Source organism: Melopsittacus undulatus, chromosome 8, assembly GCF_012275295.1.
Source record: "Melopsittacus undulatus isolate bMelUnd1 chromosome 8, bMelUnd1.mat.Z, whole genome shotgun sequence".
NCBI lineage: Eukaryota > Metazoa > Chordata > Aves > Psittaciformes > Psittaculidae > Melopsittacus > Melopsittacus undulatus.
The window spans coordinates 34,626,876-34,652,425 of record NC_047534.1 but is presented as its reverse complement, the minus strand read 5'-3'; the positions used below and the strand labels follow the sequence as shown (position 1 = coordinate 34,652,425).

Here is a 25,550-nt window from a genome sequence, read left to right as displayed (position 1 = left end):
TTGCATAAGTGAGTAAACTCAAGCAGCTGGGGGAAAAATCGCAAAAAGTAGGTCAAATATCAGGAGTAAATGCCAGGCACATACTCAAGGGAAGAATGGAGTTCTTAACCCTTGCACTAAAATAATCCTTAAACATAAGTTTTTTGTACCCAGTGAAGACACTGAGTTGCATTTGAACTAGTTTTCATCAGAAGGAAGACATTACAGAAAACTCAAGAACAAAACATTTGTCCAGAATGTCCTTAGGAAGAAAGGAAGGATCCTATAAAGTTCAGTGTGCAGCAATCAAAGATAGAAGACTTACAGAAGGGAGAAGGACTGATGGGTTAACTAAACCAGGGACAGATTAGGGAGCATGCAGTGTGGCGAACACATGGCAGATATACAGCTGACTTAATCAGAAATTTACCAGCCAGAATATCTTCAAGTGCCATGCAATTTTCCTTGAAATCTTCCCAGAAATTAACCAAGGTCGTACAGAGGTTTGCAACAGAAGTTCTGCAAAGTTTTACCCTGGGGTTTTACCAATCAATCATGACACTTGGAGGAGGAGAGGCTACTAACTTTACATTCCCTCCCAATAGCCAACAAGAGGGACAGAAGCAGGCTGGGTGATGGCAAAGCACGCAGCAATACAATAAAACTGAACATCACATATTTTGATGTTTCATACATATAAACAAAACTAAAAACACTGTTTGGACTGCCTGATCAATTTAGCGTGACCTACACACCAGAGGAAATAAACCATCAGAGTTTTCTGTGGCAGAGCAAATCAGTTAAGAGGTGTATACTTGGAATGAAAAGACATGCTTGTTCCAGCTGGCCCTCAATATTCCCCAGGTATAAGCATTAACCTTGAACTCCAAACAGGCAGGTGATGATTCCATCTTGCTGATCTAAATAGTAACAGCTTTTCAGAATTAATCTGTTTTCAAATAGCTTTTGTAACTACATTGTATAATAAAGTTTCTTGGTTTTCACAGCAGGTGGCTGAAATGAGTCTTAAGGTCTCACCTGTTTCTACCCTCTACAAATACAAGACTTTAATGCTCTTTAGTACTTTCTCCTAAATTTAGAGTCTGCATGTTTCCTCCTTAGCTGTCTTTGTCACAAAAGCACCTCCCTAGTGTACTATACACAAGCAGAAACTTTTGGCTTCAAAAATACTCAAGCAGCAAGTTCACAACAGCAGAGCTCATCGGTACTGTGTTTTGTCCCAGTTCATTCCACAGTTGCTCTCTGCCCGCTCCAACAAGAGATCCTTGCTAAACTGCTTAGCCCCTAATATCTTATTTTGATGCCAAATAAAAACACTTTTAACACCAGAATGAGAATGATAACACATCAATCCTGTATTTATCATATTTTGTATCTCATCTGTTACTAGACAGTTTTCCACTCCTAAGGTTTTTGTGTGGTCTCTGATGAACATGTCAGGAAAGCATTTGGATGTTGCAGTAGTAGATGCCAGGACTCAGATGAATTTGAAGAACAAGCACCTGAGTGCTTCCCTTGTAGATACAGACTAACATTGGGAAAACTGAAGAATAAAACAAGAGAAAGAGCATTTGGTGCCTTTGTCAACATGAGACTAGTTTCTTTAACAGACAGATCTTCATGAGGTTGCCCTTCCCTGAAAACCATGCAGCTGTACTAACTTATACCAGCTGAAACAATGAACTCCCTCTCAACAAAAGGAAAGAAACACACTCATTTCTCATCTGGAAGTGTATAGGCACATTTCTCAGCCTGGAAATCAAGAACTACTATCACAGAATAATGGGGTAAGTTAATATTTCTTTAGAAATGTCATAGGCCAACTAGCACGAGCAAATACTGTTTTCTTCTTAGTTTGCTTAAGGGTCAATTATTTAGGAAATGGAGTAGGAATCAATCTGATTCCTTTCTAGTCACATAAGAGAACTTCACTGGAAAACAGACCAACTCTTCCTCAGGAACTTGGCAAAGTTAAGAACAAATGAAAGTAACAAAGCAAGCTGGAAAACTGGATAAAAAAAGGACAAAAGACAAACACAAAACTAAATGCTAACAGATATAGCAGAAAGTACAAGAACACTATGGAAAAATCAACAATTCAAATCTTGTCTCTTGCTCCTGCTAAGATCCCACTGTTTTCACTTGAAGCTCAGAGAGCACTTAAGCTGAACAGCTTCTTAATTCATGAGAAGTTTAATTGGTTTTAATGTATTTTCTGGAATAATGCCCTACTCAGACTCAATAGGATGATTATGATCAGACCACAGTGTCCACCACTGACTATCACTGAAAGCCACTCAAAGCTTGTTTCAGCAATACCTCCTGGGAATACATATTGTTTCTTAGGGTCCACTTGATATCAACATGTTACATCAAGCTGGTACACTCCAGTGCACTGCCTGCAGCCACTGGTGTGCTGTGGAGAAGAACTAGATACTGGATGTGATTGGAACTTTCTGCACTCAGGTATCACCAGATTCGGACTCTCGTAGAGGAAGGAACAGAGTGCATTTCAGATCTAAAGACACCTCAAGGAGAACATTTTGCTAACTGCTTCCTCTCTAGTTATGCAGCTTCTCTTGGGTCTTCTATGACCCTGCTAGGAGCCACTGTTAAGATCACTGACATGCTTCTTTAGCTGAGGTCCTGCAGAGGTCATAGCACTGTCAATATTCTCTGAGCATTCCTAGCACTAACATTCTATCAGGCTTCAGCTGTCTCTTCTTCCCTATATCAGCACTTCAGTATATTCCATATACCATTTGAGACTCCTGCGACAAATGCAGAACTTGGTTCCACCATTTCCCTCTCTGCATGTACCTGAATCCACATCCTCATCATCAGTCTGTATGATCCCTTGCTGTACTATATTTGTCAGTTCTGCTACAAATATTTAGGTTTTTATTTATAATACACACTGGAGCAAATGCAGGGACTCAAATCCCATCTCCCACTGACCAGGCTCAAGGACAAATCTGTATCAAGCAAGTCTTATAATCCATGACCGACGGTTAAGCCAAAACAGAAATACCTCTTTCTTTTCTGTCTGCCTTTGCCACACCCCTCTTCTGAAAGGACTGATTCTGTTCTTCTCTCACCTCTCGCTTTTTCAGGATCAGGACTCAGACACCAAGCTCAAGCTATCAGCATTGTATCATTGTTCATCGCAGGTGAGTATCTGTAGTTTGCAGCATAGGACCCAGCGCTGTTTGATTTTAATAACCAGATGAAATTTTGAGATGGGGTTCAGGAAGGAGACAAATTTGTTGAAGGAACACAGCAAGGCAGAACGCTTAATACAGAGAACATGCAAATGGGCCAGGGAACAGCCAGTGCTCGTGCTGTAGAGATAGGAGATGCAGCAGTAGAGATAGCAGCTCTTGAGGATTCATTCTGCTGAACTGATTCTGAAGACAAGAGTGTGTCGTATTCCTGGGCAAATGGACAGTACTTGTGCCTTCGACTTACGCAGGCTGGCAGAATTCACACTAGCATACAATGGCAAAAGAGCTGCAAATGCCAAACTGCAGTGAGCTGCCAGCACAGCAATGACGGGTAAATTATGCTGACAGCTGCCTCATTTCATAGTTTCACACTCAGAACAAATTCTGAATTTGTTCTGACATTACTGGAAATCAATTAATCTTCCTCTAGTTTACTGCATGAAATTTGGTGCTTACACAGTGAAAAAGAAATTTTCAGTCAGCTGCAATACTTCAAAATCCCACTAAAATGATTACAGTTATTAGTGCCTCTTCAGAAAAGCTGCTTCAATTGCCAGACTGGCTGAATTATAGCTTTACTGATGAGAGTCACAAGGGTTCCAGATGACCAAAATCTTCTTTCCTTCTGATAATGATAAACCTATTGTGTCTGAAAAGAAGGGGAAATAAAGAGACCAAGCTGGCATGGAGGCACACATGCTGACACAAATCACAAAGGTAAGCCACAGCTGCATGGCACAGAGGTTATTGTTAAGAGTGTAATTCAAATGAGTCCTTTCAAAACCCTTTTAAACTCCTCAAAATGCCAATTTTCTCCTTGAGGTGTTTAATAAGCTTTGCTCTGCCCTGAACCAGCTTTATGTATCAGTGGAAATCAATGTTGGAGACTGAGGAAGACACAGTCAGCAATTAGGTGTGGCGTTCTGAACAACTGCAGTAGGGCTTTCCATCTGGAAGGGGAAAAGAGCTTTTTTTTCATGGTCATCCTCAGGGGTCTGCTTCAGCAGGTGAGACACCAGAACACCGAGGTACAATTCAAGTCCTTTTTTCATTAGGGCCTTATTTGTGGGACAAGGCCAGAGTCTGCCAGTTTAGGCTTCAAAACAAACAAATGCCCAAACAACACACTGTTCTCCAGCAGCTTTCTCTGTTAGCAGGCTTTGGAACAGACCTCAGTAGCTCCTTAAAGTTGTGCTAGTTAACAACCTGCTGCCAAACCCAAGCAGGTTTGAGGGACGTCAGTAGTCACTGTCGCTGCTTTGTTTGAACTGAGATTACATACAAATTCATGGGATAGTCCTGACAAGATCAGTGTTGGTCTTTTAAGTATTACGCCTTATTTCCTGTACACATTTCCCTTCTAGCATGAACATACTTGACCCAAAGATGGGGTGAAAAGAAAACTGATAAGAACCACTAACCCAACTGTGTACTTCACAACAAATCACCCACCTGAATCCAAAGCATCAGAACTGTCTCTGTCAGACTTTCAACACAAGGAGCTATAATGATGTGTTGAGAACATAAGTATAAAGCCCCACCACCTGTAATGTGTGACTGCAAGTTTTATAGGATTAAAAAGGATTTACAGGATAGTATAGGATTACAGAACAGCTGTGCTGTATTGTAACTGGAGAAATGATACTTCAGATTTTCCTGATATTAATAAATCTGGAGGAAAAGCAGTTGTTACATTACATATTTTGCAATGTTTCAGGAAATTATATTCTTCCAGTATTAGCTCAATGGTATTTAAATGTCTGTGGTGCTTGAAAACAGTTATTTGATCACTGTATTAGCACACACAGGATGTTTACACAGCAAACCAGATTACATGAATTTTCATTCTGACCACAAATATAGTCTGACAATAAGCAGACAAACAAAAGACAGAATAAATCAGTTTCACCGAGATCTTTCCCTCTGCAGTGTACCATCTGGTAGAAGTAAAAATACTGAAAGGCTTTTAGTTATTCAAGTGATTTTGTGTTATTCTTTATCTACCTTCACTAACGTTTTGTTTAGCAGCCAGCTAGCCCAGTGGGGCCTGGCAAAGCCATCGTAATTGATGGTTTCTTTGCATTTTTAAGATCTCTTTACAAACAGTTAGAAGATTATTGCTTGATCATAAGTACTTGTTTAAGCTGAAAATTGACATGGAAAACCTTTTCCCGAAAGAATGCTTCCAAATTTTATTTATTTAGAAGTGAAGGCATCACCTCTGGATTTGGCAGAGTTTTAACAACTGAGTGCGAGTTGCACCATGGCTCGACAGCATCCTGCACATTTTGACATACATTTGTATAAGAATTTATTTCCTATCTGATCCTCAGTTCTGATATAACTACTGTGGCACCAGAGTATCCTGCTGGTTTTATATATTTTAGCCCAAATACACTCTGGCAAGGCAGAAGACTCGGGTCCTTGTTGGGTTCCTGCTACAGAGGAGAGGTAACTTTCCCAAAAGCACCCTGGAAAGTGGCCACAAAGAAAGTAAGAGTATGGCTGTTTGGGCTAACACCTGTTGAAATTTGTTGAGATAGTTACTCCCTATGTATGTTTAGTAAGTTAGATTTCTCCTTAGTCTGATGAGATCAAAAAGGATATATTCACTTTACATCCACAATGACACGCACAAAAAGCAACAATCTACCTGCAGGACCCCAAAAACTACATGTGCCTGTGTTTTACTGAGGACAACAAATACCTATGAATGACTGGGAGGAAAGAGAGAGAGACATGAAGCCATGAAGTATGAACAACATGCTAAGAGACAGCATAATCCACCTTTGGATTTCACCTCTGTAATCTGTCTTCACAAATGTAGTAAAAAATACAGGGATAAAACAAGTATCTGTACAAGACAGGGGCCAGAAGGGGGACGTGATGTATCTCACTAAAACCCAACTCCTCCAATTTCATGAGCTCTGTCTATTCTCTCTGCCAATACACAGCAAGAGTAATCCCAAACTGCTGGAGGTCGTGAGAAGAGAGCAAGCACAAGCCCCTCTCCCAGTGCTGCAGCTCTGCAGGCAATAGAGAGCCTGAGGCCAGAGCTGTTAGATCAGACCCCCAGACCCCCAGGCAGTAGAAGCAGGGTCCAGGGGCTTTGGTAAAAGCACTGGTCTTTGAAGGTACCTGAAAACCCACCTGTGCTCAAGGAAACCTAAATTCCTGGGAGACCATTTTTTCCTTCTCTGCACTGGCAAGGTTACAGACTGCATTGCGTGACTGACAGGCAAACAAGTATCAGAACAAACTGCGAGAGGATTTGAAAATCCATACTTCAGAGGCATAAAGACTACCACAGGTCAGCTAGCAGACAGAGACAGAAAGCTAATGCGGACTGCCGGGAAACACAAAGAAACAGCAAAGGAACTCTGTTTACTGTAAAGCAATACCAGCCTTTCCAGCCATCTGCCCATGCTCTATACTGCCACATCACTAACACAAACAGGCAGTTCTTCATCTGGTGCCACTGATTCTGGGCTCTGGGCAACAGAAAACCAGCATCTTTTACCGTTTGCCAAGTAAGGGTCCCAGAAAAGGGACAACTGCGTTCACTCACTGCTCTGCAACTGTGAGCCTGTGAGCACTGGCAACATTGCTCATTGCCCAGCACTGAGTTAGTACAGACACAATTATGTTCTTACAAATGACCCATTTTCCCCCCATTTTTCCTCTGCTTTGATTTTAACTTAGAAAGCAATAGAAAACCTGCTTTATCTTCCCAAAACATACAGTACTTGCTTTCCAGTTGTTCCCTAAATGTATAAAAATATATATTAAAATATCATATAAAAATAGAAAACATACATTAAAATCTATTTAAAAATTGTTAGTATAACCAAACTCAATTTCCCCAGTATTATGCCAGAGGTAATTTTTTATCCAGCCTATGGTGCAGCTTTCAAGGCCTTTTTGGTCATTCAAAAGATCAACTGTATTGGTTTTCATGCTCTTTATAAAACATACCAATGTGTTTGAGATGCAAAGAGTAGAGGAAGCTTGTCTGTCTTTGGTCCAGTTCTGTGTGCAGTGTAATTAAACTTGGCCTTACTATTTTCTACAGACTATTTTCCATTTGTGGTTGGAAGCAGACTGTATGGGCAAGTGGCAGATGTTTCCTTTTAGTGCTCCATATGACTGTGTGGATGGCCAGTATGTGAAAATGATTTTCTGGCAAGAGGTGTTATGGCGAACTGTGGCTTCTTTTGTGCTCTACTCATTTCACTCAGATTCCTGGGGCTCTCTTTTTACCCCAAAGATTGTTATTCAGTCTCTAGGTAGAAAAGTGAGAGCACAGTTATGTCACATGGGCTTTAACCCTGGCAACAAATGCCTCAAGCACACTCTGTTGAGAGGAGAGTTCACCTAGCTTTTCTGACCTTTTCCTGCAACTTTTGGTATTATTCTTTTTCTTGCCCTACAGTACTGTGAGCCATGGCTATGCTCTGACACGTTTTACGTCAAGCAGTAAGTGAAGCAGCTTATGTTCTTATTCACACAGAAGTATTCCTGAGAACCATACACCAAACTAAGATGCAATGACGAGAAATACTGTCTCAAGAAGCACTGTTAGAAGAATCTTCCCCATCATTTTCAGATGCACATCAGAGAAACAGTGCCCTTCAGTTTGCTCTGCCTTGTGCTCTGACAGCCTCGGGGAAAGCAATGTGATAGAAAGCCCTGCATGAGGAGGGGTGATGGCAGTGCCAGATAGTACCAGAAGCACAATCTACATGAGACTGCAAAAGAATTCTCATGGAGTAGGGCAAAGTGCCTTGTGTGGTCCAGCTCATGGCCTGTAAGATGCTCTAGTGACTTCTGGCATGAAAAGCGTTGTGTAAGAGCAAGTTGTTATCACTTGTTCTGAGCACGCAGAGAATTACTCCAGTTGGCAGGAACTCCAACTGGGACACTCCTGAAAGAGAAAGTGAGCCCACTGCAGCATTATTAAATAAACATCTTTATGGGATTGGTTTTTGGCCCCTTTTCATTCAAATGTTAAAACTGGAAGCAAGCTTTGTATTTGCTTTTCCAAGCATTTACAGGTGTCCACAGCATGCCTGCCCCATATCACTCCTTTTTTAAATTGTGGGGCAGTGGTATGCACTGTTTTGCCAGGTAGATGACTTTTAAATTGCAGTACAGTGCTGACTGAAAGTGTTCAGGAGTAACTTCCCTTCATTGGTTAGGACAAACTGTGAAATACTGAGCAAGACAGAGACATGGACTTCTACTGATAACTATCACTCAGAAGTTTCTGCTGTTTAAAAGGGAAAGTGCTTGTGATTTTTTCCGCTGAAGCTTTCAGGATATCTTAGGCCGCACATGCTATTCATTTACCTCCATGATCATGGTTTGCTATACTATCTGGAGGTAGGAAGAAGATACATGATGCTATCTTTTCACTTCTCCATCCTTTCTGTGATTGGTAAAATCACAAAAAGATTAAAAAAAAGATTATAAGGAAGTCCAGAAGATTACTGCCTCCTCAAATGCAGTTGTGATTCTGATCTTGACAGTAAATGCAAAAAGAAAGATACAAAAAGGGTCTTTTAGTCTACTCCCAAAGGAAGAGAACCAAAGTGCAACAACAGAAAGTAGTATGTGCCTCAGCAGTCAGCTGCAATGCAAGATTAAAGCTTCCGACTTCATTTAGCTTCGCTAAAACCTCTTGGGTGGTGACAGCTGTGTGTAACACGAACCGGTTAGGCTCCCATCTAGGTTACTGTATTCATCCCATTCAAGCATTCCCTGCAGTTCTGACCACAGACAGCACTTAGCTGCTGTTGTATATCTATTTTACACCTCAACCAATCCACACTCCAGCAGCAACTGGAAGAACAACTTGCAAAAAGCTTTGGAATCACTCTCACAAATATGACCAGATATCATTGTCATTTTGGTTACTCCATAGCATCCTGGGAGCAACAGTTCAGCTGTGGATTGGAACTAGATAATCTTTAAGGCCCCTTCCAAGCCAAACACTTCTAGGATTTTATAATTTTTCCCATGATAAACAAGTTGACTGCCACAGCAGAATTCCAGCGCCCAAGGAGGGTGATAGATATGCAAAAGTCTGCATGCCTAGCTACCCTACCCTACTGCTACCACTAGTGATGCTTTGTTCAACTCTGAAGCACGGAAACTGCCATGTAAACAACACAAACTAAACTGTTCAGCCCAGGAATGTGATCTTTTGACTCTATGAGGTCTGAAGCTGTATGCGTCACTGGCCCTGGTGATTTTGTACTCAAATCCAGTTAATATAGAGCAGTTGGCAGCAACTTCTTATAAATGAGATACTAAAGACAGCTCTTCCCATCCTTTTCAGAGTTTAAGCCACAAAGTCACATAATATATCTCAAACCTGTTTTTCATTTTAGCAAAGAAGGTGTTAAGTCTTTCTTTTAAGTATTTAAACCAAATTTTCTCTTCATTAATTTGAAGAAAAAAACCCCTAAATATTAGGTTATGAGCTGCCAAAAGCAATTTAGCCCACACTGAGATTCTCATAAGCATGTCCTGACATTATGCTGTCCTTGTTGTGATACTATGTTGCAATATTACATGCATGAAATTGCTTTGCGAGGCCTGGATATTCAGGACTGTTACATTCTAGAGCTTCTTGTAGATTCCAGTAATTTATGCCCTGAAGCTGGTAGGAGGAAAAATTAAAATGAAGAATGTTGAAAAGTTTTCTGGGCTATTTTTCATCATTTAAAGTCTGCCTGGATTTACATACTATTTTGTGGTCATTCTGTCATTTCCCCTATTAAGCTCACCTATTAAAGAACATATTATAGATTAGGCAATGCAACTTCAGTGATTTTCAAGTTAAAACATGAATAATGAAGAATTTCAGTTTTGAAGTTACTAATATAGCACCTCACCCCACAGTCTTAGCTTACAGTAAGAGATTTAAGCCTGTTCCATGCCCACAGTAACTACTGTTTAAAGACCGAATTGATCATGACTGCCTGGAAACAAGATTAGATACAAGGGACATTATGTATTTTTAACACTGTTACCAAAAATATTATAGTGAGAACTACACAGGAAATGAGACCAAACTATGAGTCTACTCAGAGAAAAGGTCACAACCTTCTTAACAGAAACCATAATTGTTTTATGAATTTTCTAAAGCCATACAAAACCACCTCTGAAAACTACCATAAAACAGTGCAGGGGACTTATGAATTTTACGTAATTTTTCTATAATTACAATATAATTACTGCACTTTAGTTTGTAAGCAACCATCGCTGTGCTGGCTCCAGAGCACTCCTGACAACAACAGAGTTTAGTACAACAGATGATCACAGCCTGTGTTCATTGGAGTACAGAGACAGAAATAAAACTCTCTCTGCTAGACAGCCAGATGCACTGCTGGTTCACTGCAACAGAATCTTCCACTAATCGGCTCAGTAGTGCTTTGGCTTTCTGCTCATACAGAGATGGAACCCCAGTGGCACAGAAGTCACTTCAGCTGCATCACTGAAGACAACAAACGCACCACTGAAGTCCAGAGTTAAAATTCTTCTAATACTACAGCACTTTTGTAATATGCTCATAATACAAAGTATGCTCATAAAAATACTGACAAATATTATGGAATATTAAGAGTGAGAGGTTTTTGTACTTTTCTGTTATTTGTAACCAAGTCCTGAATATTTTAATATGATTTCCTTGTTTACTGCAATGCATGGGTTTTATATAGCATCTATGCTTAAGGAAAGGCCAAGTAAAACTCAAACTAGAAAATATTTTTCTATGACAAGTATATTCAAAATATACAGCTTGCTACTACAGCAATTATTTCTGCTACAAATTTTCAAAGGGTGTAGACATCACTGATGATCAGGAATAACCAAAATTATAATAGAAAAGAATTAGAAAAAAGGAAGAGATAAAAGAATGAGGAAGAAGAATGAATTAGAGATGAGAACTGGAAATGATGGATGAGGGAAGAAACTATGAGGGAAAGAAAAATCAAAGAATGGTGGGATAAATAACAAAGATAATGGGAAGTGAAGAGACAGTAAAGGACTGTCTGCCAAAGAAGATCAAAGTAGTAGTATAGAAGGAAGACATTTAAAGAAGGTAAAGAGACTTCAGAAAACCCCATAGACAGGATTTTTAGAAAAGCTTCAGATCAGATATGCTGCCACTGAACTTGATACAAAACTATTAAGTCAAGATAGATCACCTGGGGGAAAAAAAACCCAAACAACATAATCAAATACTTTTTTTCCCCAAAGAACTGTAGTTTTGTCCCCTTTTATGTATGTAAATATACACTTATGTATACATTACTTTGTGGTTGGTGAGGAGTTACTTAGTGGCACCACATGGGTTTTGTTTGATGAAACCAAAATGCTGCAAACACACAGGGTGTCAGTGAACCCTCCCCACCAATGCCAGTGGTCTCATTAGCCCCTCTGCTCAGGTGGTGCTGGTAGATCTCTCCAGTTGATTTACCTACCAGCTGTGTAATTCTGCAAAAGCAGCTTTAATCTTCTTCACTGAATTATCCACTTCCTCTTTAATCATCATACGGTATCTGGTTAGAGAAACAGTGCAACGCTGCAAGTCTTTTACTGATTTTTCAATGTTTGGCCCTAAAATAGAAAACAAAAATTGCACAAAAGTCAGAAATCTGTTTTTTGTTTTTCTGAATGAAGGAGCAGGAACAGTTCAACATGTTATTTGCCCACATTAGGACAAAGTGGTTATCCTACTGAAGTCCAAAAATCCAACTTTTCCACAGTCCTTCCATGGTGCTTTTCAGTTTCTAAATACTCTGCTCAAATTCATTCTCCAAAGCAAGTGAGTATTAAAGCAGCACTATTGATTCAAACTATTTATTTGTCATTTCATTCACTATAAAGTTAAATAGACTATAAATTGTTCTATCCATTCTTGTTGAGTATGATTCTGCTCTCACTTTCCAACATACCTCTTCTTCACATAGGTGCTTCCCCCTGAAGCCTCAACTGTCTGATCACCTCAGCACATGGCAACCAGGGACCCAAATTACCTCTTTTTTTGACTGAATCGTCTGTCTTTGTTTCAGGTTGGGTTGTAGCATTGGATGATTTAACTGAGGAAGATTTTGACTTTGGCCTGCCTAGGTTACACTGGAGTTGAACTGATGCCTGAGGAGACTCATGCTGTTCTACTCCATTCATAGTCTTTGGGTTTAATTCCATGGATACTCTCTGGCGTTCTCGTTCCTTGTCTGCAAGAAAGCATTAAGGTAGACACAGAGAGTTAGAATGTTAAGAAAGCTATGAAGACATACTGTTTAGTCTGAACTACTTAATACCATGGAAAAGTCAAGTTGTTTTGTGTATTTTCCCCCCACCTCCCACTGGCAGGCATTTTACAGAACCTTGAAAAGCAGTAACAGAACAGAAACAAACGGTTTTGGTTACTAAACACTACTCTGAACACATCTATGTTTCAACAATCTAAAAAGAAAAACCCATTGAAAAAAATCAACTCTTCCATGCTGACTTGAAAAAATACCTCATAATATAGAAAGCATATTACCAATTGTAATCTTTGCCCAAATATTAGAGAGCAGAACTAGAGAGGAAGTCTGCTATGGAAAGCATGAGACTTTAATATTGATATCTGCCTGTATGTATGTATCTACCTCACACAAAACAATTTTCACCATTTAACCAGCATTTTAAAAGCACCGATTAAACATTCCTATCTGAAATACTTACCTTGCCTGACTACAGCTTTCTATCAAAAGCAGCTGCTAAGAGGATCAAGCAGGAAATAAAACAACGTCTAAGACTAGGCTCTTGCGTTCAACAGCTTGAGAGGGCTGAAATAATGCTTGAGCCACAAGACAACATGGTTTACTCTTTCCAAGACTCCAAAGGGATTTGAGACACCAGCGTCATGTCAGAGGGCCAAGGAGTCAAAGAATGACTATGAAAACTGACAGGCAAGGCCATGTCAGTTGAGATTGGCCTTACTAAATAACCCAAAAGATAGTTGGAAATAAACAATCTATCAGCTAACCTATAGAGAAAGGCCAGGCCTACTGTCCTCAAAACCTTTTGAAACTTATTGTTACTGTGCAAAATTGTTATTTACTACATTTAACCAGAAACTTTGGTATTCTTGCCAAGTCAAATGGCAAACAGACAGCTTCTTAACAAAAGTCATCTAGAAGAATGGTTATACTCTAAAATCTTCTCTCTGCAATATATTTCAACACTGTTTCTTCCAAATGATACATGAGCTATTGTGAAACCCAGCAGCACAATGATCAATATCACCTAGCAGACAATACCTCAGTATGCTGCTACTGAACTTGCAAATTCGACTGAGGACAATCAAAACAACTGAAAATAGATTGAGAAAGCCTGCATCAAATCCCTGAAGACTTGGGCCAGCTAAGCAACATGTATAACAAACTCTGTCTCTCTCAAATACTTGAGAGAGAAGTCAAACCTCTGGGTAATAATATCTACAAATAAACTGTTGCAGAGTTCAGTAGGTGGTGGCTTAGAATTTCAGCACTAGTCTAATCTAATGTGTGACCTTGTCTGTATTAGCCATCAAGTATTACCAGACCTGCCCGTAGTGGCAGCAGCCCAAATAAACTTGCTTTGAAATCTGCTGAGCTGCTATCTTCAAAATAAGTGGTTTATCTTTTTGCAACAGCTTGCCATTTAACACCTCTTAAATAAAGTAAACCTTGTGGATTCTTTGGCTGAAAGAAGAAAAAAAAACCCCAAACCCTTGAGATATAAACAGGAAGAACAAAGAATTCACTGAAAACCATCCTACATGAAAAACAATTTTAAAAAGTAGGTGAGAAATCAGTATTTGATTTGTATCTGGTTTTACCCAAGTGCCTGCAAAAAGCACGGTCACACAGCATTAAATATTCTTTCAGCACATTCATGCCCTTCTTTACAAGGGCATGCACAGAAAACGCAGCTGTTAAGTCCTTCCAACCCTATGTTGTCAAGGACAAGAAAGAAAGTTGGGGACTTTGTTATGGTCATCATTTTGAAGTAATCTAGTTTACTGAAGGCCTTTTCCCCTTCAAGATACTGAGGAGAGCCCTTGAACTGACTCATAGCTAAGTGAAACACTCCCCATGGCCCTCCATGATGAGGTAATTTGGCTTTCCAGAGCCTTGAATTGTGTGCTTCGTTTTCTCTAGCAGGTCTTAACTCCCTGTAGAAAACCATAAAACAAAAAAGCAACAACCAAGTACCTCTGAGAAAAAGAATGATGGAATAATAGTAAGAAATAAGCAGATATGAACTAAAAGTAATAGCCACATGTTCTCCCCTGTCATTTTCTAGCATGGGACACCTCACGGAAAAACACCAGACACACTGCATCCTCACTTCTAGTCCCTGAAGTCCCTTCCAGGCAGCTAGTAACTTATGGCTTGGAAAGACCTTATCTCACAGACTGTGAGTTGGTATAAGGAAAGCTTCAATCTCCTGTTCCTCATGGGGAGGAAAGAATAGGGGCCTGTCAGCAGACACCTGACTATGATTATTCTAAGCTGTGAGCTGTCTGAAGGTGATGGTGAAATGACTGCAGTAACATTAATTTGATAGCGAAGGAACCAAAACAAACAAGACAGACAAGGACAAAACAAAGGAGATTACAACACAAGAGGGAGCAATATGAAATGGGTGCACCTTGGACTAACTTTAGTATTTCAAACTCCAGGTCTGCGTGACTTGCTCAGAAACCACAAAGGCTGAGCTGCTGGCCCCTGAGAAATTCTGATCACCCTTCTATTTAGTAGCATGCACTTTGGCACAAATTTAGCAATATGTACATAGATGGCTTTTGACCTTAAGAAAGTAGCTATTATTCTGGCTGTAAAGACAAGGAATCTAGTGCAACTCAAAGTGAAGCAGCAGCTCTTTCCTTCTCTGTATTAAAGAAATTGCCAGGAACTTATTTTACTATGCAAGGGAAACTTGAATAGAAAAGTTTCAGGCTTTCCTTTCTCTCCATTACTTTTCCTTTCTTTTCCCACTTTTTTCTTTCACTTTTATCCCCCTCTCCACTGTTTTTGAAACAGGGGATATGTGTAAACGTCTATAAACATTGTGAAGCTGTGGTAATACCTCATTTGTCACTTGTAAAAACAAAGTAAAATTCTGTGATGCTTTTTGCCCTTGGTATGTAAAACTCTTCACTGCATCATGTCAAGGAGAAAAAGAAAGGACTCAATACCAATGCCACGGAAAAAGATCACTAAAAGCACGGATATTCTTGCGTTCAGGCCTGTTACTCCCCAGAAAGAGCTCCTCCACGTGCATGGACAGATTCAGTCTATGTATCTTTATTCATACAAGTATCATTTCAAAACCAGCAGCTCTAAGAAGTTTGACATGAGAGCTTGACATAACATATATTTATACCACAAACATTTATGTCTTGCAGAGTAAGTGCCAAAAAGGATTTAGTATTATGGAAATGCAGAATTTTCTGGTTTATGGCATATTATACCAAAACTAAGTGGGAGTCTTCGGCACAGGAAGGAAGAGTATCTCTGATACTTTGTAAGGCACCAAATACTTAGGACAAAATTTCTTGGTAAGCAGTTGTCTATTTGGCTGATACAGGTTGCAGGGTTTTAATTTCAGAGGTCAGCACCACCAAAATTATCTGGAAGGAGCAGAGAATTCATTTCAGAACAATTACATATTTGGCACATTACTTTGAGGTTTGAGAGCTGTATCTGCAGCCATGGAAAAGGAGGTTTCAAGTAAAGACTTTTAATGCAGTCTTACCTACTGCTTAAAATACAGGAAGAAAATACTAGCAGCAGCAATAGTTTAGGGCTGTTAGAAGTTTGAAATACAAAAAGCTGAAAAATCATTGCCAGTATTGGCAGCAATTAAATAAGAGCTTTATGAAAAGATACTTGAAGGCAAAAGCTTTCACATAGTTTCTTCTCCAGAGGAGAAAGTTTGTTGTCATTGGTGTTGCTAGAACCATAACTCTGTACCTACTAAAACCCAGTAAAAAAGACCTTTCTTTATTATTGTCCCCCAGAGTTACAGAATCAGAACCTAGACCCTAGCAGAAACGTGTGTCTACTAAGAGGCTATCAGACTGTCTTCCCTCAACACAAAGGCCCTTCCCTGTTAGAGAAAGTCAGTGGAGATCTACTGCCACTAGCCTATTAGAGGGAGATGAGAAAAAAAAATAAATGGACTAGTCTGAACCAGGTAATAAAGAAATCCTGTGATATGCCTCAAGCTCATACTGCCCTGATATCTTTGCTCCAGATGAGGAGACATTTTATACTCAAGTAATTTTCTAATCCTGCATTCTTGTATATTTATATCTGCAATATTCTGTATCAGCTGGGCTTTTAATTATATTTTTGATCATTTTGTCTCTAGAAGAGAAAAAAAAGACATTTTGCAAGGGAACATACTGCAAGGTGAATTGTGCCCAAATATAGATCTACTTGCATGACTTTAATAGCAAGGTGCATTATTTTGCATAAATAGCTCCCTCCAATTTATTGGTTTTATTATATTCCGCTTTATGGCAATACAAATGCCATGTTCTTTATGTAAATGGGGGCTTAGCTATTGCCAGTTAAAGGTGTCTTGTGCCAGATGAACTGACCTGTGATTTCTGGACAGACCAGTGCTGAGTCTACAAATCCTGAGCCTTTGTTCTCAAGAGAAGCACCTTCCCGTTTCTGACTGGCAGAAGCCCTGCAAGAGCTGTCCTTGGAACATCCATTCAGATGGCAATCATATATTCCCTGGGGCTCGTGAGATGCCTTCTCGGGTCCACCATTCTTGGTTTTAGGATCTTTATTGCCCGGGTGCTGTTTAAATTTGCTTCTTTTTCTCCTGTTGTTCTATGTGGAGAAATAGTGCAAGAACAGAGACATCACTCAGTACAACTCATAAACTCAAAATACAATCAGTAAAATGCCCATGCTTTTGAAATGCTATACTAGTGACATCAGACTAATGCAATTTACAGGCCGTGCTGTGCTATACAAACACAGTGCATCTGTTCAGCTGAACATATAAACTGTTTCAAACAAAACCTGGGGCCCCAGACTGGTTTTCCCTTTCCTTCCACACAAAATACTTTCATTGCAAATGATACTAAAACCACTGCTAAGAAGCTGCTCAAACTGTTTGCAGTTACTTAGAACAAGCAGTGCTTGACCATTCAGGGGACATCCACACAGTAACACAGACAAACACTTAAGGCATCACTCCAATCAGGTAGAAAGTAATCACAGAGGGCATGGGTTGGCCACTGCTACTGTAGCTCTCCCAACCTTAAAAAGGAGCCTCCATGACACTGACTCTCAGGGCAGTCTCCCGGTACAGCTCTGGCTTGGAGATACATATGCATGAAGATCACATCCCAAATATATACTTGAAGTATATGACTTGATGTTGTCACTAATGCGTGACTCCTAATGGATGACTTCTATGCTTATGTTAGTTTTACACTTGTCAGCAAAATCCTTAGCAGTATAAATGGCTGTGATTATCCAGGATACAATTGCTTATTAAGTGCTTCTGAACATGGGCTGTTTTAGGATTCGTTCTGTACTTGTCCAGGGTCTGGGTTTCACACACATGTATACACATGTGCTGTCCCAGAAATTCTCTCAGAACAGTGGGTTGGAGAGACAACAGACAAACAGATTAGAAATAACACACACATTTGCTTTCAAGTTCTCTGACTACAGGTGTGAATGAAGTCACCTATGTTAGCAAAGGCAGACAGAACACTGGCCAAAATAAAAGCAAATAAAAGCACTACATTCAACTACAGACAGCTGATAAATGGTTCGAATGACTTTATTCTCAAGAGCAGGTTCTTACCTTCTTTTTCCCTGTCATATTCCATTCCTTTAGAACCTGAGCTGCGCTGCCTAGAGAAAGGGAAGATCAAACATTTCAAGAAAAGTTCAACTATGAAAAAGAACAAAAGTGTGTTCAAGAGCAGTTTCTACTCTCCTAGCCTGGGCAGCATTTTCATTTGCTGTTGTGAACTTGCTTATGTGGGGAGAACAAAGCGGGTACTGCTGCCTTTCTCCTTTCCAGTTACCATTTTATTTGATTACGCTACGTGTGTTATCTGGTACTACTGCTTTTCATGGTCTTCATTCCACAAAGTGATTAAGTGGGTGTCTAATTTAAAGCACTAGCATAAGCCCTAGAAAAATTAACACTCAAATCTCTTGCCTGAAAGAGGGAAGTATCTCAGCATGCTAGTATAAATACTATGTAAAATATATAGACTACCCTGACCCTAGAGCTTCCCACAGTTCCTAAATCTTCTGGCATTTTTATCATATACTTCCTATGTGTCATCTGTTGTAGTCAGAAGACATAAGAACATAAAAATGAATTTTGAAAAATTATTACAATTATGTATATTTGAAATTCTGTCTGCCAGTCCTAATGAGTCAGCTAGAGAAATCTATGGAACAAAGCAAGCAGAGCCTTGTTTTAGACAAGTGCTAGCTGCCATACTAGAACAAAATTCTTCTGCACCCAATTAACATCATTTTGTTCTTCTGGACTCTAAAGCTGAAAACAGATGCTCAGTGTTGTGGACCCAGATGGTAACTCAGAACCAGACAGCCACTCACTCACTCCTCACTCCCTTCCTCCCCGCCCCATTTCCAGAGGTATGGGGAGGAGAACTGAAAGAATGTAACTCCCATGTGTTCAGATAAGAACAGTCCAGTAACTAAGGTATAACACAAATCACTGCTGCTGCCATCAATAATAATAATGATAAGGGAAATAACAAGGGAAGTGAATACAACCACTCACCAACCGTGAATGACACCCAGCACAACCCCAGCAGTGATTTTGCCCTTCCGGCTAACTGCCTCCAGTTTACATCCTGGGCATGACGTGTTGTGGTATGGAATACCTCTTTGGCTAGTTTGGGTCAGGTGTCCTGTCTCTCTTCCTCCCGACTTCCCCTCCTCCCTAGCAGAGCATGAGACTCAGACAGAGTCAGAGTAAACATTACTGAGCAACAACTAAAAACACTGGTGTTATCAGTGCTGTTTCCAGGCCAAAAGTCAAAATCACAGCACTGCACCAGCTACTAAGAAAGAGAAAATTACTGCTACTGCTGAACCCAGGACAATGGTAAGCATGCAGTCTGAATCATCATTCAAACTACTATGGCAGTATCTGCCACAATAAACCTTTTAATCGCCACCAGGTTAAAGGTCTTCTGCTTGAGGAATTACTTTGTCATCACTGCATAATTCTAGTAAATATTTGTTTATTATACTTTCCAAATGGGTCTCATACTCTTCTTACTCATTTCAGTGAACTCCTGAAAATATTAGTATTAAGAAATAATACTGTTTTCAGACAAGCACGAGTCACCAATTTGGATTCAGCCAAAGATGTGAGATTTTCAAATGTATCAAAATGATTTTTCTATCACAATAATACAGATCCAAAATTATCTGGCAAGTCTACCATGCACACTATAAGTGCTAAGCCAAATTTGTTAAACTGTGAAAAAAACATGTATGGAATTTAGGGTAAATTTAGATTAGATATTGGGAAAAAAAAGTCCTCCCTGTGAGGGTGCTGAGGTGTTGGCAGCACCTCAGTTTGCCCAGAGAAGTGGTGGCTGCCCCATCCCTGGCAGTGTTCAGTGCTGGGCTGGATGGGGCTTTGATTAACCAGGTCTAGTGGAAGGTGTCCCTGTCCGTGGCAGGGGATTTGGAAATAGATGGTCTTTAAGGTCCCTTCCAACTCAAACCATTCTATGATTCTATGAATCCATCAAAGCCATATTTTGTTTCCATTATAGTACAGATCAAAGGCTAAGAAAATTTATGTGTGTAACTATACATATAACTATATTTAGTTACACAGATACAGACTAATGCACATACAAATACAATCCCCTCTCCTAGAGATATGCTGTCTTTCAATAGACACCATGTTTCACTACAAAGAAACAAACTCAGACACTTGCTGCCCATTTTATTCTGTGCTGCTGAAAATATGAGATTTTACTTGACAGCTTTGTTAACTGTTTTCACAGTATCATCCAACACTCTTTTTGTGTTGGCTGGTGTTGCCTTAGCTTTGCTTCCCTCAGATTCCCTGCAAATACTATGCAGGGTGAGGATTATTTTAAGGATTTACCCAACAAACCCTTCTTTCTTCTTGTTGGAAATGCACTAACTGCAAGTCCCAAAGCCCTCATGAAAACCCACCAGTATATTTTCTTGACTAGATCTAGAAAGCAGCTGAACAGCCCTTCTGATTATGCTTAATTAGGTAAAAACTAACACTGCAAATAAAAAATTTGAACCACTATTTTATTTAGTTCAAATTTCAAATACAGAAATAAATTTATAAGAGACATATCCCCTATGCACCACTCCAGATACGAAGCAAGACAGGAGCTGACCTCAGGAAACTAAATTTGAACATTTCTCAGTTCATGCAGCACCTCTGAGAGAAGCACTGAATGGAAGTGCTCAGCCTTTTCACTCCACATGGCTATCCCCATGTTTTTCACTGCTTGTAGCAATGCGTTCTCTGCGACTGTGGTATTTCCATCTTAGCAATGTTTTTCATTCATGTGAAAAGGCACTCAAAGTGATACAGTAATTCTATCCACATTGGTAGCTGAAAGGACATGACCTTTATCATGCCATTTCCAGACAGTTACAAATATTGTCTGTTTTCAAATGCTCACTTGCAAAGACTTCTGAACTTAAGGCACAGTGATCACAAACTGGTGAAGCTCAAAGATCACCTGAACTCAGGTTACAACAGCTTGCTTTTTTTCCAAGACCTTGTTGCATTCCTGCACTTGCTTTTGCCCCATTTCCTTTTTCCTAGCAGATGACAACACATGGCTATGAAAGCACTTCCCCTTTGAAAGAATCACTGGAAACAACTCAAACGAGCAGTAGTAACTCAAGACAAAATTAACTGCATGAAAGTAACTTAGTGAATGATTAGTGAGCCAGGGAGGAAGGGAAGTCGGGAGGAAGCAGAGACAGGACACCTGACCCAAACTAGCCAAAGAGGTATTCCATACCACAATACGTCATGCCCAGGATGTAAACTGGGGGCAGTCAGCTGGAAGGGTGAGATCACTGCTGGGGTCAGGCTGGGTATTGGTCACGGATGGTGAGCAGTTGTATTCTCTTCCCTTGTTATTTCCCTTATCATTATTATTATTGATGGCAGCAGCAGTGATTTGTGTTATACCTTAGTTACTGGACTGTTCTTATCTGAACACATGGGAGTTACATTCTTTCAATTCTGCTCCCCATCCCTCTGGGAGTGGGAGGAGGAACAAAGGGGAGGAGGGAGCCAGCGGCTGCATGGCTGAGTTACCAGCTGGGCTTAAACCAGGACAGATATACAGAGCTTTTAAAACCACTGAATTCCAGTATCTTTTAAGCAGCCCGAAACGACAAAGATTTTGAGAGGATTTGCTCCTGATACATTGTTATTCTTGCAAAGGGTTTCCCAGAGTCTTTGGTGAAAGTTCAAAATACTTGTTATTATATATTTATCAGAAGTGTTATTTAAACACAAGTGACCTTTCATTAGAGTTGGTCTCACAATGCAAAATACAAACAGATCCAGATTTAGAATGGCTCGAACTTTCAATGGAGTCTTGGTTCAGCCATTACAAATGTCAAGGCTATTTGCAAAATTCAGATTGAGGTTTGAATGTCAATGTATTCACCAAGTTCAGGGGTTTAGAGGCCTGGTTATCTGCCTCAGAACTATACCAACTTCTTATTAGTTACTGTATCTTCAACAGTGAATCATATTCGGACATATTCACTTTAAAAAGCATTAACTTTAATGCAGAATAAAAAAGGCCTGCAAAAGAATGGCACCAAAAAATGGCAAAGTTAAATAGAACAAATAAACAGCCACGTCAAACTCATACTGTGAAGAAGACGCAGACAGAAATGTCAGTTATAACTAACGAACTTTCCAAGTGTCACAATCATCAGTATTTTATCAGAACAACTTTTAAGCCACTAAAGACAATTAATATTTCAGCATGCAATTGAATGCCTCATCCCTTAGTGAAAAAGGTATGCTGTACTCACCATCCATGAAAGCTTGAACAGCCTTATCTACATTGTTATCAAACTGCTGCAACACCAGAACTATCTCATTATTGCTTTTGTTTGGAACAACTGATCGGATTGCATTGATCTGGAAGGAAAAAACAGGAATACAATAACACATGGGATCATCATACGCCTTTAGACAGCAAGGTAAGTCTGTGCCAAGAGATGTTTATATATATGCATGTTATACATGACATGCTGAGAGGTACAAAACAATATAACTATATGAAACAATACCCTTCCTCTCCTTAACTGACCCATGCAAACAATGAAAACAATTTCCTCAAGAGACCGAATCACAGAACTGGTAGCCAGTAAGCCTGGAACCAAATCCTACCTCAATCACAGCAGGAAAACAAGCTTATCCGAACTGACAGTTTGACCTTATGCTTTCTTCCTAAATGTTCTATTTGCTCCCATGCAACTTGACAAGACACATCACCTATACAAATTTATGGAGCACACAGGTACTTTGACAAGGCTATTGCATGGCCTTGCTATGTTAGTTATGATCAATGTTTTTTTTGACACGTGGAAAACAATCATATGCATGAAATCAGTCACAGGCTAAAGAGAAAACAGTAAAAGTTTTAAAAGCTCTAGTGGCTGCTCAGCATAATTTGAGTTTTCTGTTCCATACATATGTGACCAGGAATCTTGTGTAACAAAATCCTGAACAAATGACATGGGAAGCCAAATGCTTCCTTCAGGAAACTGCTGATGGATGAGGTATTACACCCACCCATGATTCTGGCACACCATGCTTCTATTTCACAGCATTTGCTACTGCTGTATTGTCTTCACTATCCATTTACACCAAATGGTAATTCAATCCACTATGCTTTAAATAAAAATGTTCCTACTGGAATCATGTTGATTTATTTTCTCCTGCCCATGTAACATAGTTGAAAGTTAATAGTTACACAAAACTTAAGTGCTATATTGTCTTAATGCTAGACAAGCTTTACTAGGTAGTACCAAAATAAAAATACTTAAATATAATTAGCAAAACTAATAAAAGGCCAAGGTAGTACTCTGAAAAGACAAGAGAATCAAAGCCAAAACCAATCTAGTTGTTCCAAATCAGCTTTTTGAGTACCGTGTCAAGCTATTCACCATGTATTTATTGCACTGCAAATGGTCATCCAGCACACCTGTGGATGGCCTTCTTTCTGTGGCACACATCCTTGATTAGGGCGTACTTTATTTACTGCATTAGTGTCATCATGTTAATTTCTGATTGTGAAGCACTTGTGGTCTTTTTATTATATTGTAAAATAATCGTGAAAACAATAATACATGAAGATAGACCTCTTTAAGGGAACTAGGCTTGGTTACATGGTGAGAACATTCACACTACCTTGTCTTAGCTGACCATTTAGATGCTGAAGACCAATCTTTCCAGAATCCCTTTGTGGAGTCTCCATCAAGTGGAGGCACCAGAAGTTGATTCAGAACACTTAAGTCCTCAGATTTATGACCAAGAATCTTATTTTGCTGTCATATGCTCACCCACTCCTCAATCACTGTATTTCCTTGTCCCATGTACTAACAGAAGCCACGACTCATTTCAAGCTCTGTTAACAAACAGCAACTGAGAGCTCTGATTCATGACACCTGCTGGACATAGCTTCAGCACCATGAAAAGGTGATACTTGCTTCAGCTAAATCCACACGGGATCAGACTTTCTGGGGAACGCTTTCCACATTAGCTCATCTCTTTCACCGTGTAAGAAAGGTCATTTTCTGACTTCAGCACAGAACTTTAGTATGTCTACTTAGTACAATTTACCCTGTTTCTGTCTGTCATCCTACCATCATCTCATGTCTTTGCAGCTTCACGTTTGCCCACAACACATTTCAAGTAGCAAGGCTAGCCTTGGACAACTCAGGCCACAGGCCTAGAGGGCAGTGGAGTTAAATGGCTTCTCTGTTTCCCAAGGACCTTTTGCTAAGGCCTGTCTAATAACTTGTCTAATATTGCTGCCCTATGCTCACAAGCTAGTTCTCAACAACTGGTTGCTTTGGAGATTCTGCTAAACACAGGTGACTACTGGAAGTTCAGACAGGCTAGGCTGTCAGCTGGCTGTTGTTGCCAGAAACTACCCAGAAAATCTCTCCTCAAGCTTATCTCTTCAGCTGATTTGGATGCATGGGGAGGGAAGTAGAGAGTGTAGTTCTCTGTGCACTGCAGGCATTCAAGTGAAAACTGACCCAGATCAACAGGAGGTGCAGAGAAAGCCCTGGAAAAAGGAGTTTTATTCATCTGATTGTGGCCACAGGCATGCTATTTCCTGATAAAGCTGCAATAAATATGAACACTAGAAGTTGACAAAGGCCCTAGGGTAGATTAGGCTGCAAACTGCAGTCTATTTTATGTTCTATGGTGGCAGATGCCAAAGGTTTCCACCATGTGGACTACATCTTCATATTCTCACAAAAACATCCCATCTTCTTTCACAATCACGTGGATCATCTCTGCCTACTCAAAATTGCATAATCTCCTTGCGGCAACTGCTTACAGGAAAAATAGTAAAGGAAATATCTAGTGTATTCTAACCATCTTTAAATATAAGCATGGGAATATCATAAGGCTTCTATGTCCTTCTCTGCTATGAAAGGCCTGGAAGCCTCAAGAAGCATCTGGAAACAACAAAGTGAGGCCAAGACCACAGGATGGATCAGGCAACGTGCCACACACTACAGCTATGAAACTTCTTAAAGACATTAAGAAGAACATCTGTGGGGTGGAGAACACTGAGACACATGAATTTGACCAGGCAGACTATGTTTTAGACTACAGAGCCTACTGCAGACTGTTTGCACTGTGTGGTCTTTGTTAAGAAATTTCTGATTAACAGAAAAACCAGAATTAAAAGCTAAATTGTATTTCATATGACTAGTACTATGATTATATACAAAACGGTTATGGGAACATTACAGTTGTGGAGATAACCCAAAAAAAGCAAGATGATGATCTCAGGATGAATACTTGCCAATACACAGAAAGGAAATTAAGCATATGACCAACACTGTGGACACAGTCCTGTTTTAGTTGGACTATGTAAAAATACGATTTAGGCAACATAAATGTACTGCAGAGCTCAACAATTTTACTGCCAAACCCCAACAACATCCTTTGTTGACTGTTGTACAAAATATATAT

General features: G+C 39.8%; 1 protein-coding gene across 4 annotated transcripts in view; it reads right to left on the bottom strand.

Annotated features, from left to right (window-relative positions):
• Positions 1-25,550, bottom strand: part of SPATS2L (spermatogenesis associated serine rich 2 like) — a 139,998-nt gene that overhangs the window by 10,061 nt on the left and 104,387 nt on the right. For all 4 annotated transcript variants that reach the window (XM_013128153.3, XM_034065695.1, XM_034065694.1 and 1 more), the window contains 5 exons: positions 22,361-22,469; positions 18,108-18,157; positions 16,876-17,116; positions 12,269-12,469; positions 11,714-11,849 (listed from right to left, as the gene is read on the bottom strand). In XM_013128153.3, coding sequence (XP_012983607.2) covers positions 11,714-11,849; positions 12,269-12,469; positions 16,876-17,116; positions 18,108-18,157; positions 22,361-22,469 — 737 coding nt within the window. The remainder of the gene's footprint in view (positions 1-11,713; positions 11,850-12,268; positions 12,470-16,875; positions 17,117-18,107; positions 18,158-22,360; positions 22,470-25,550) is intronic.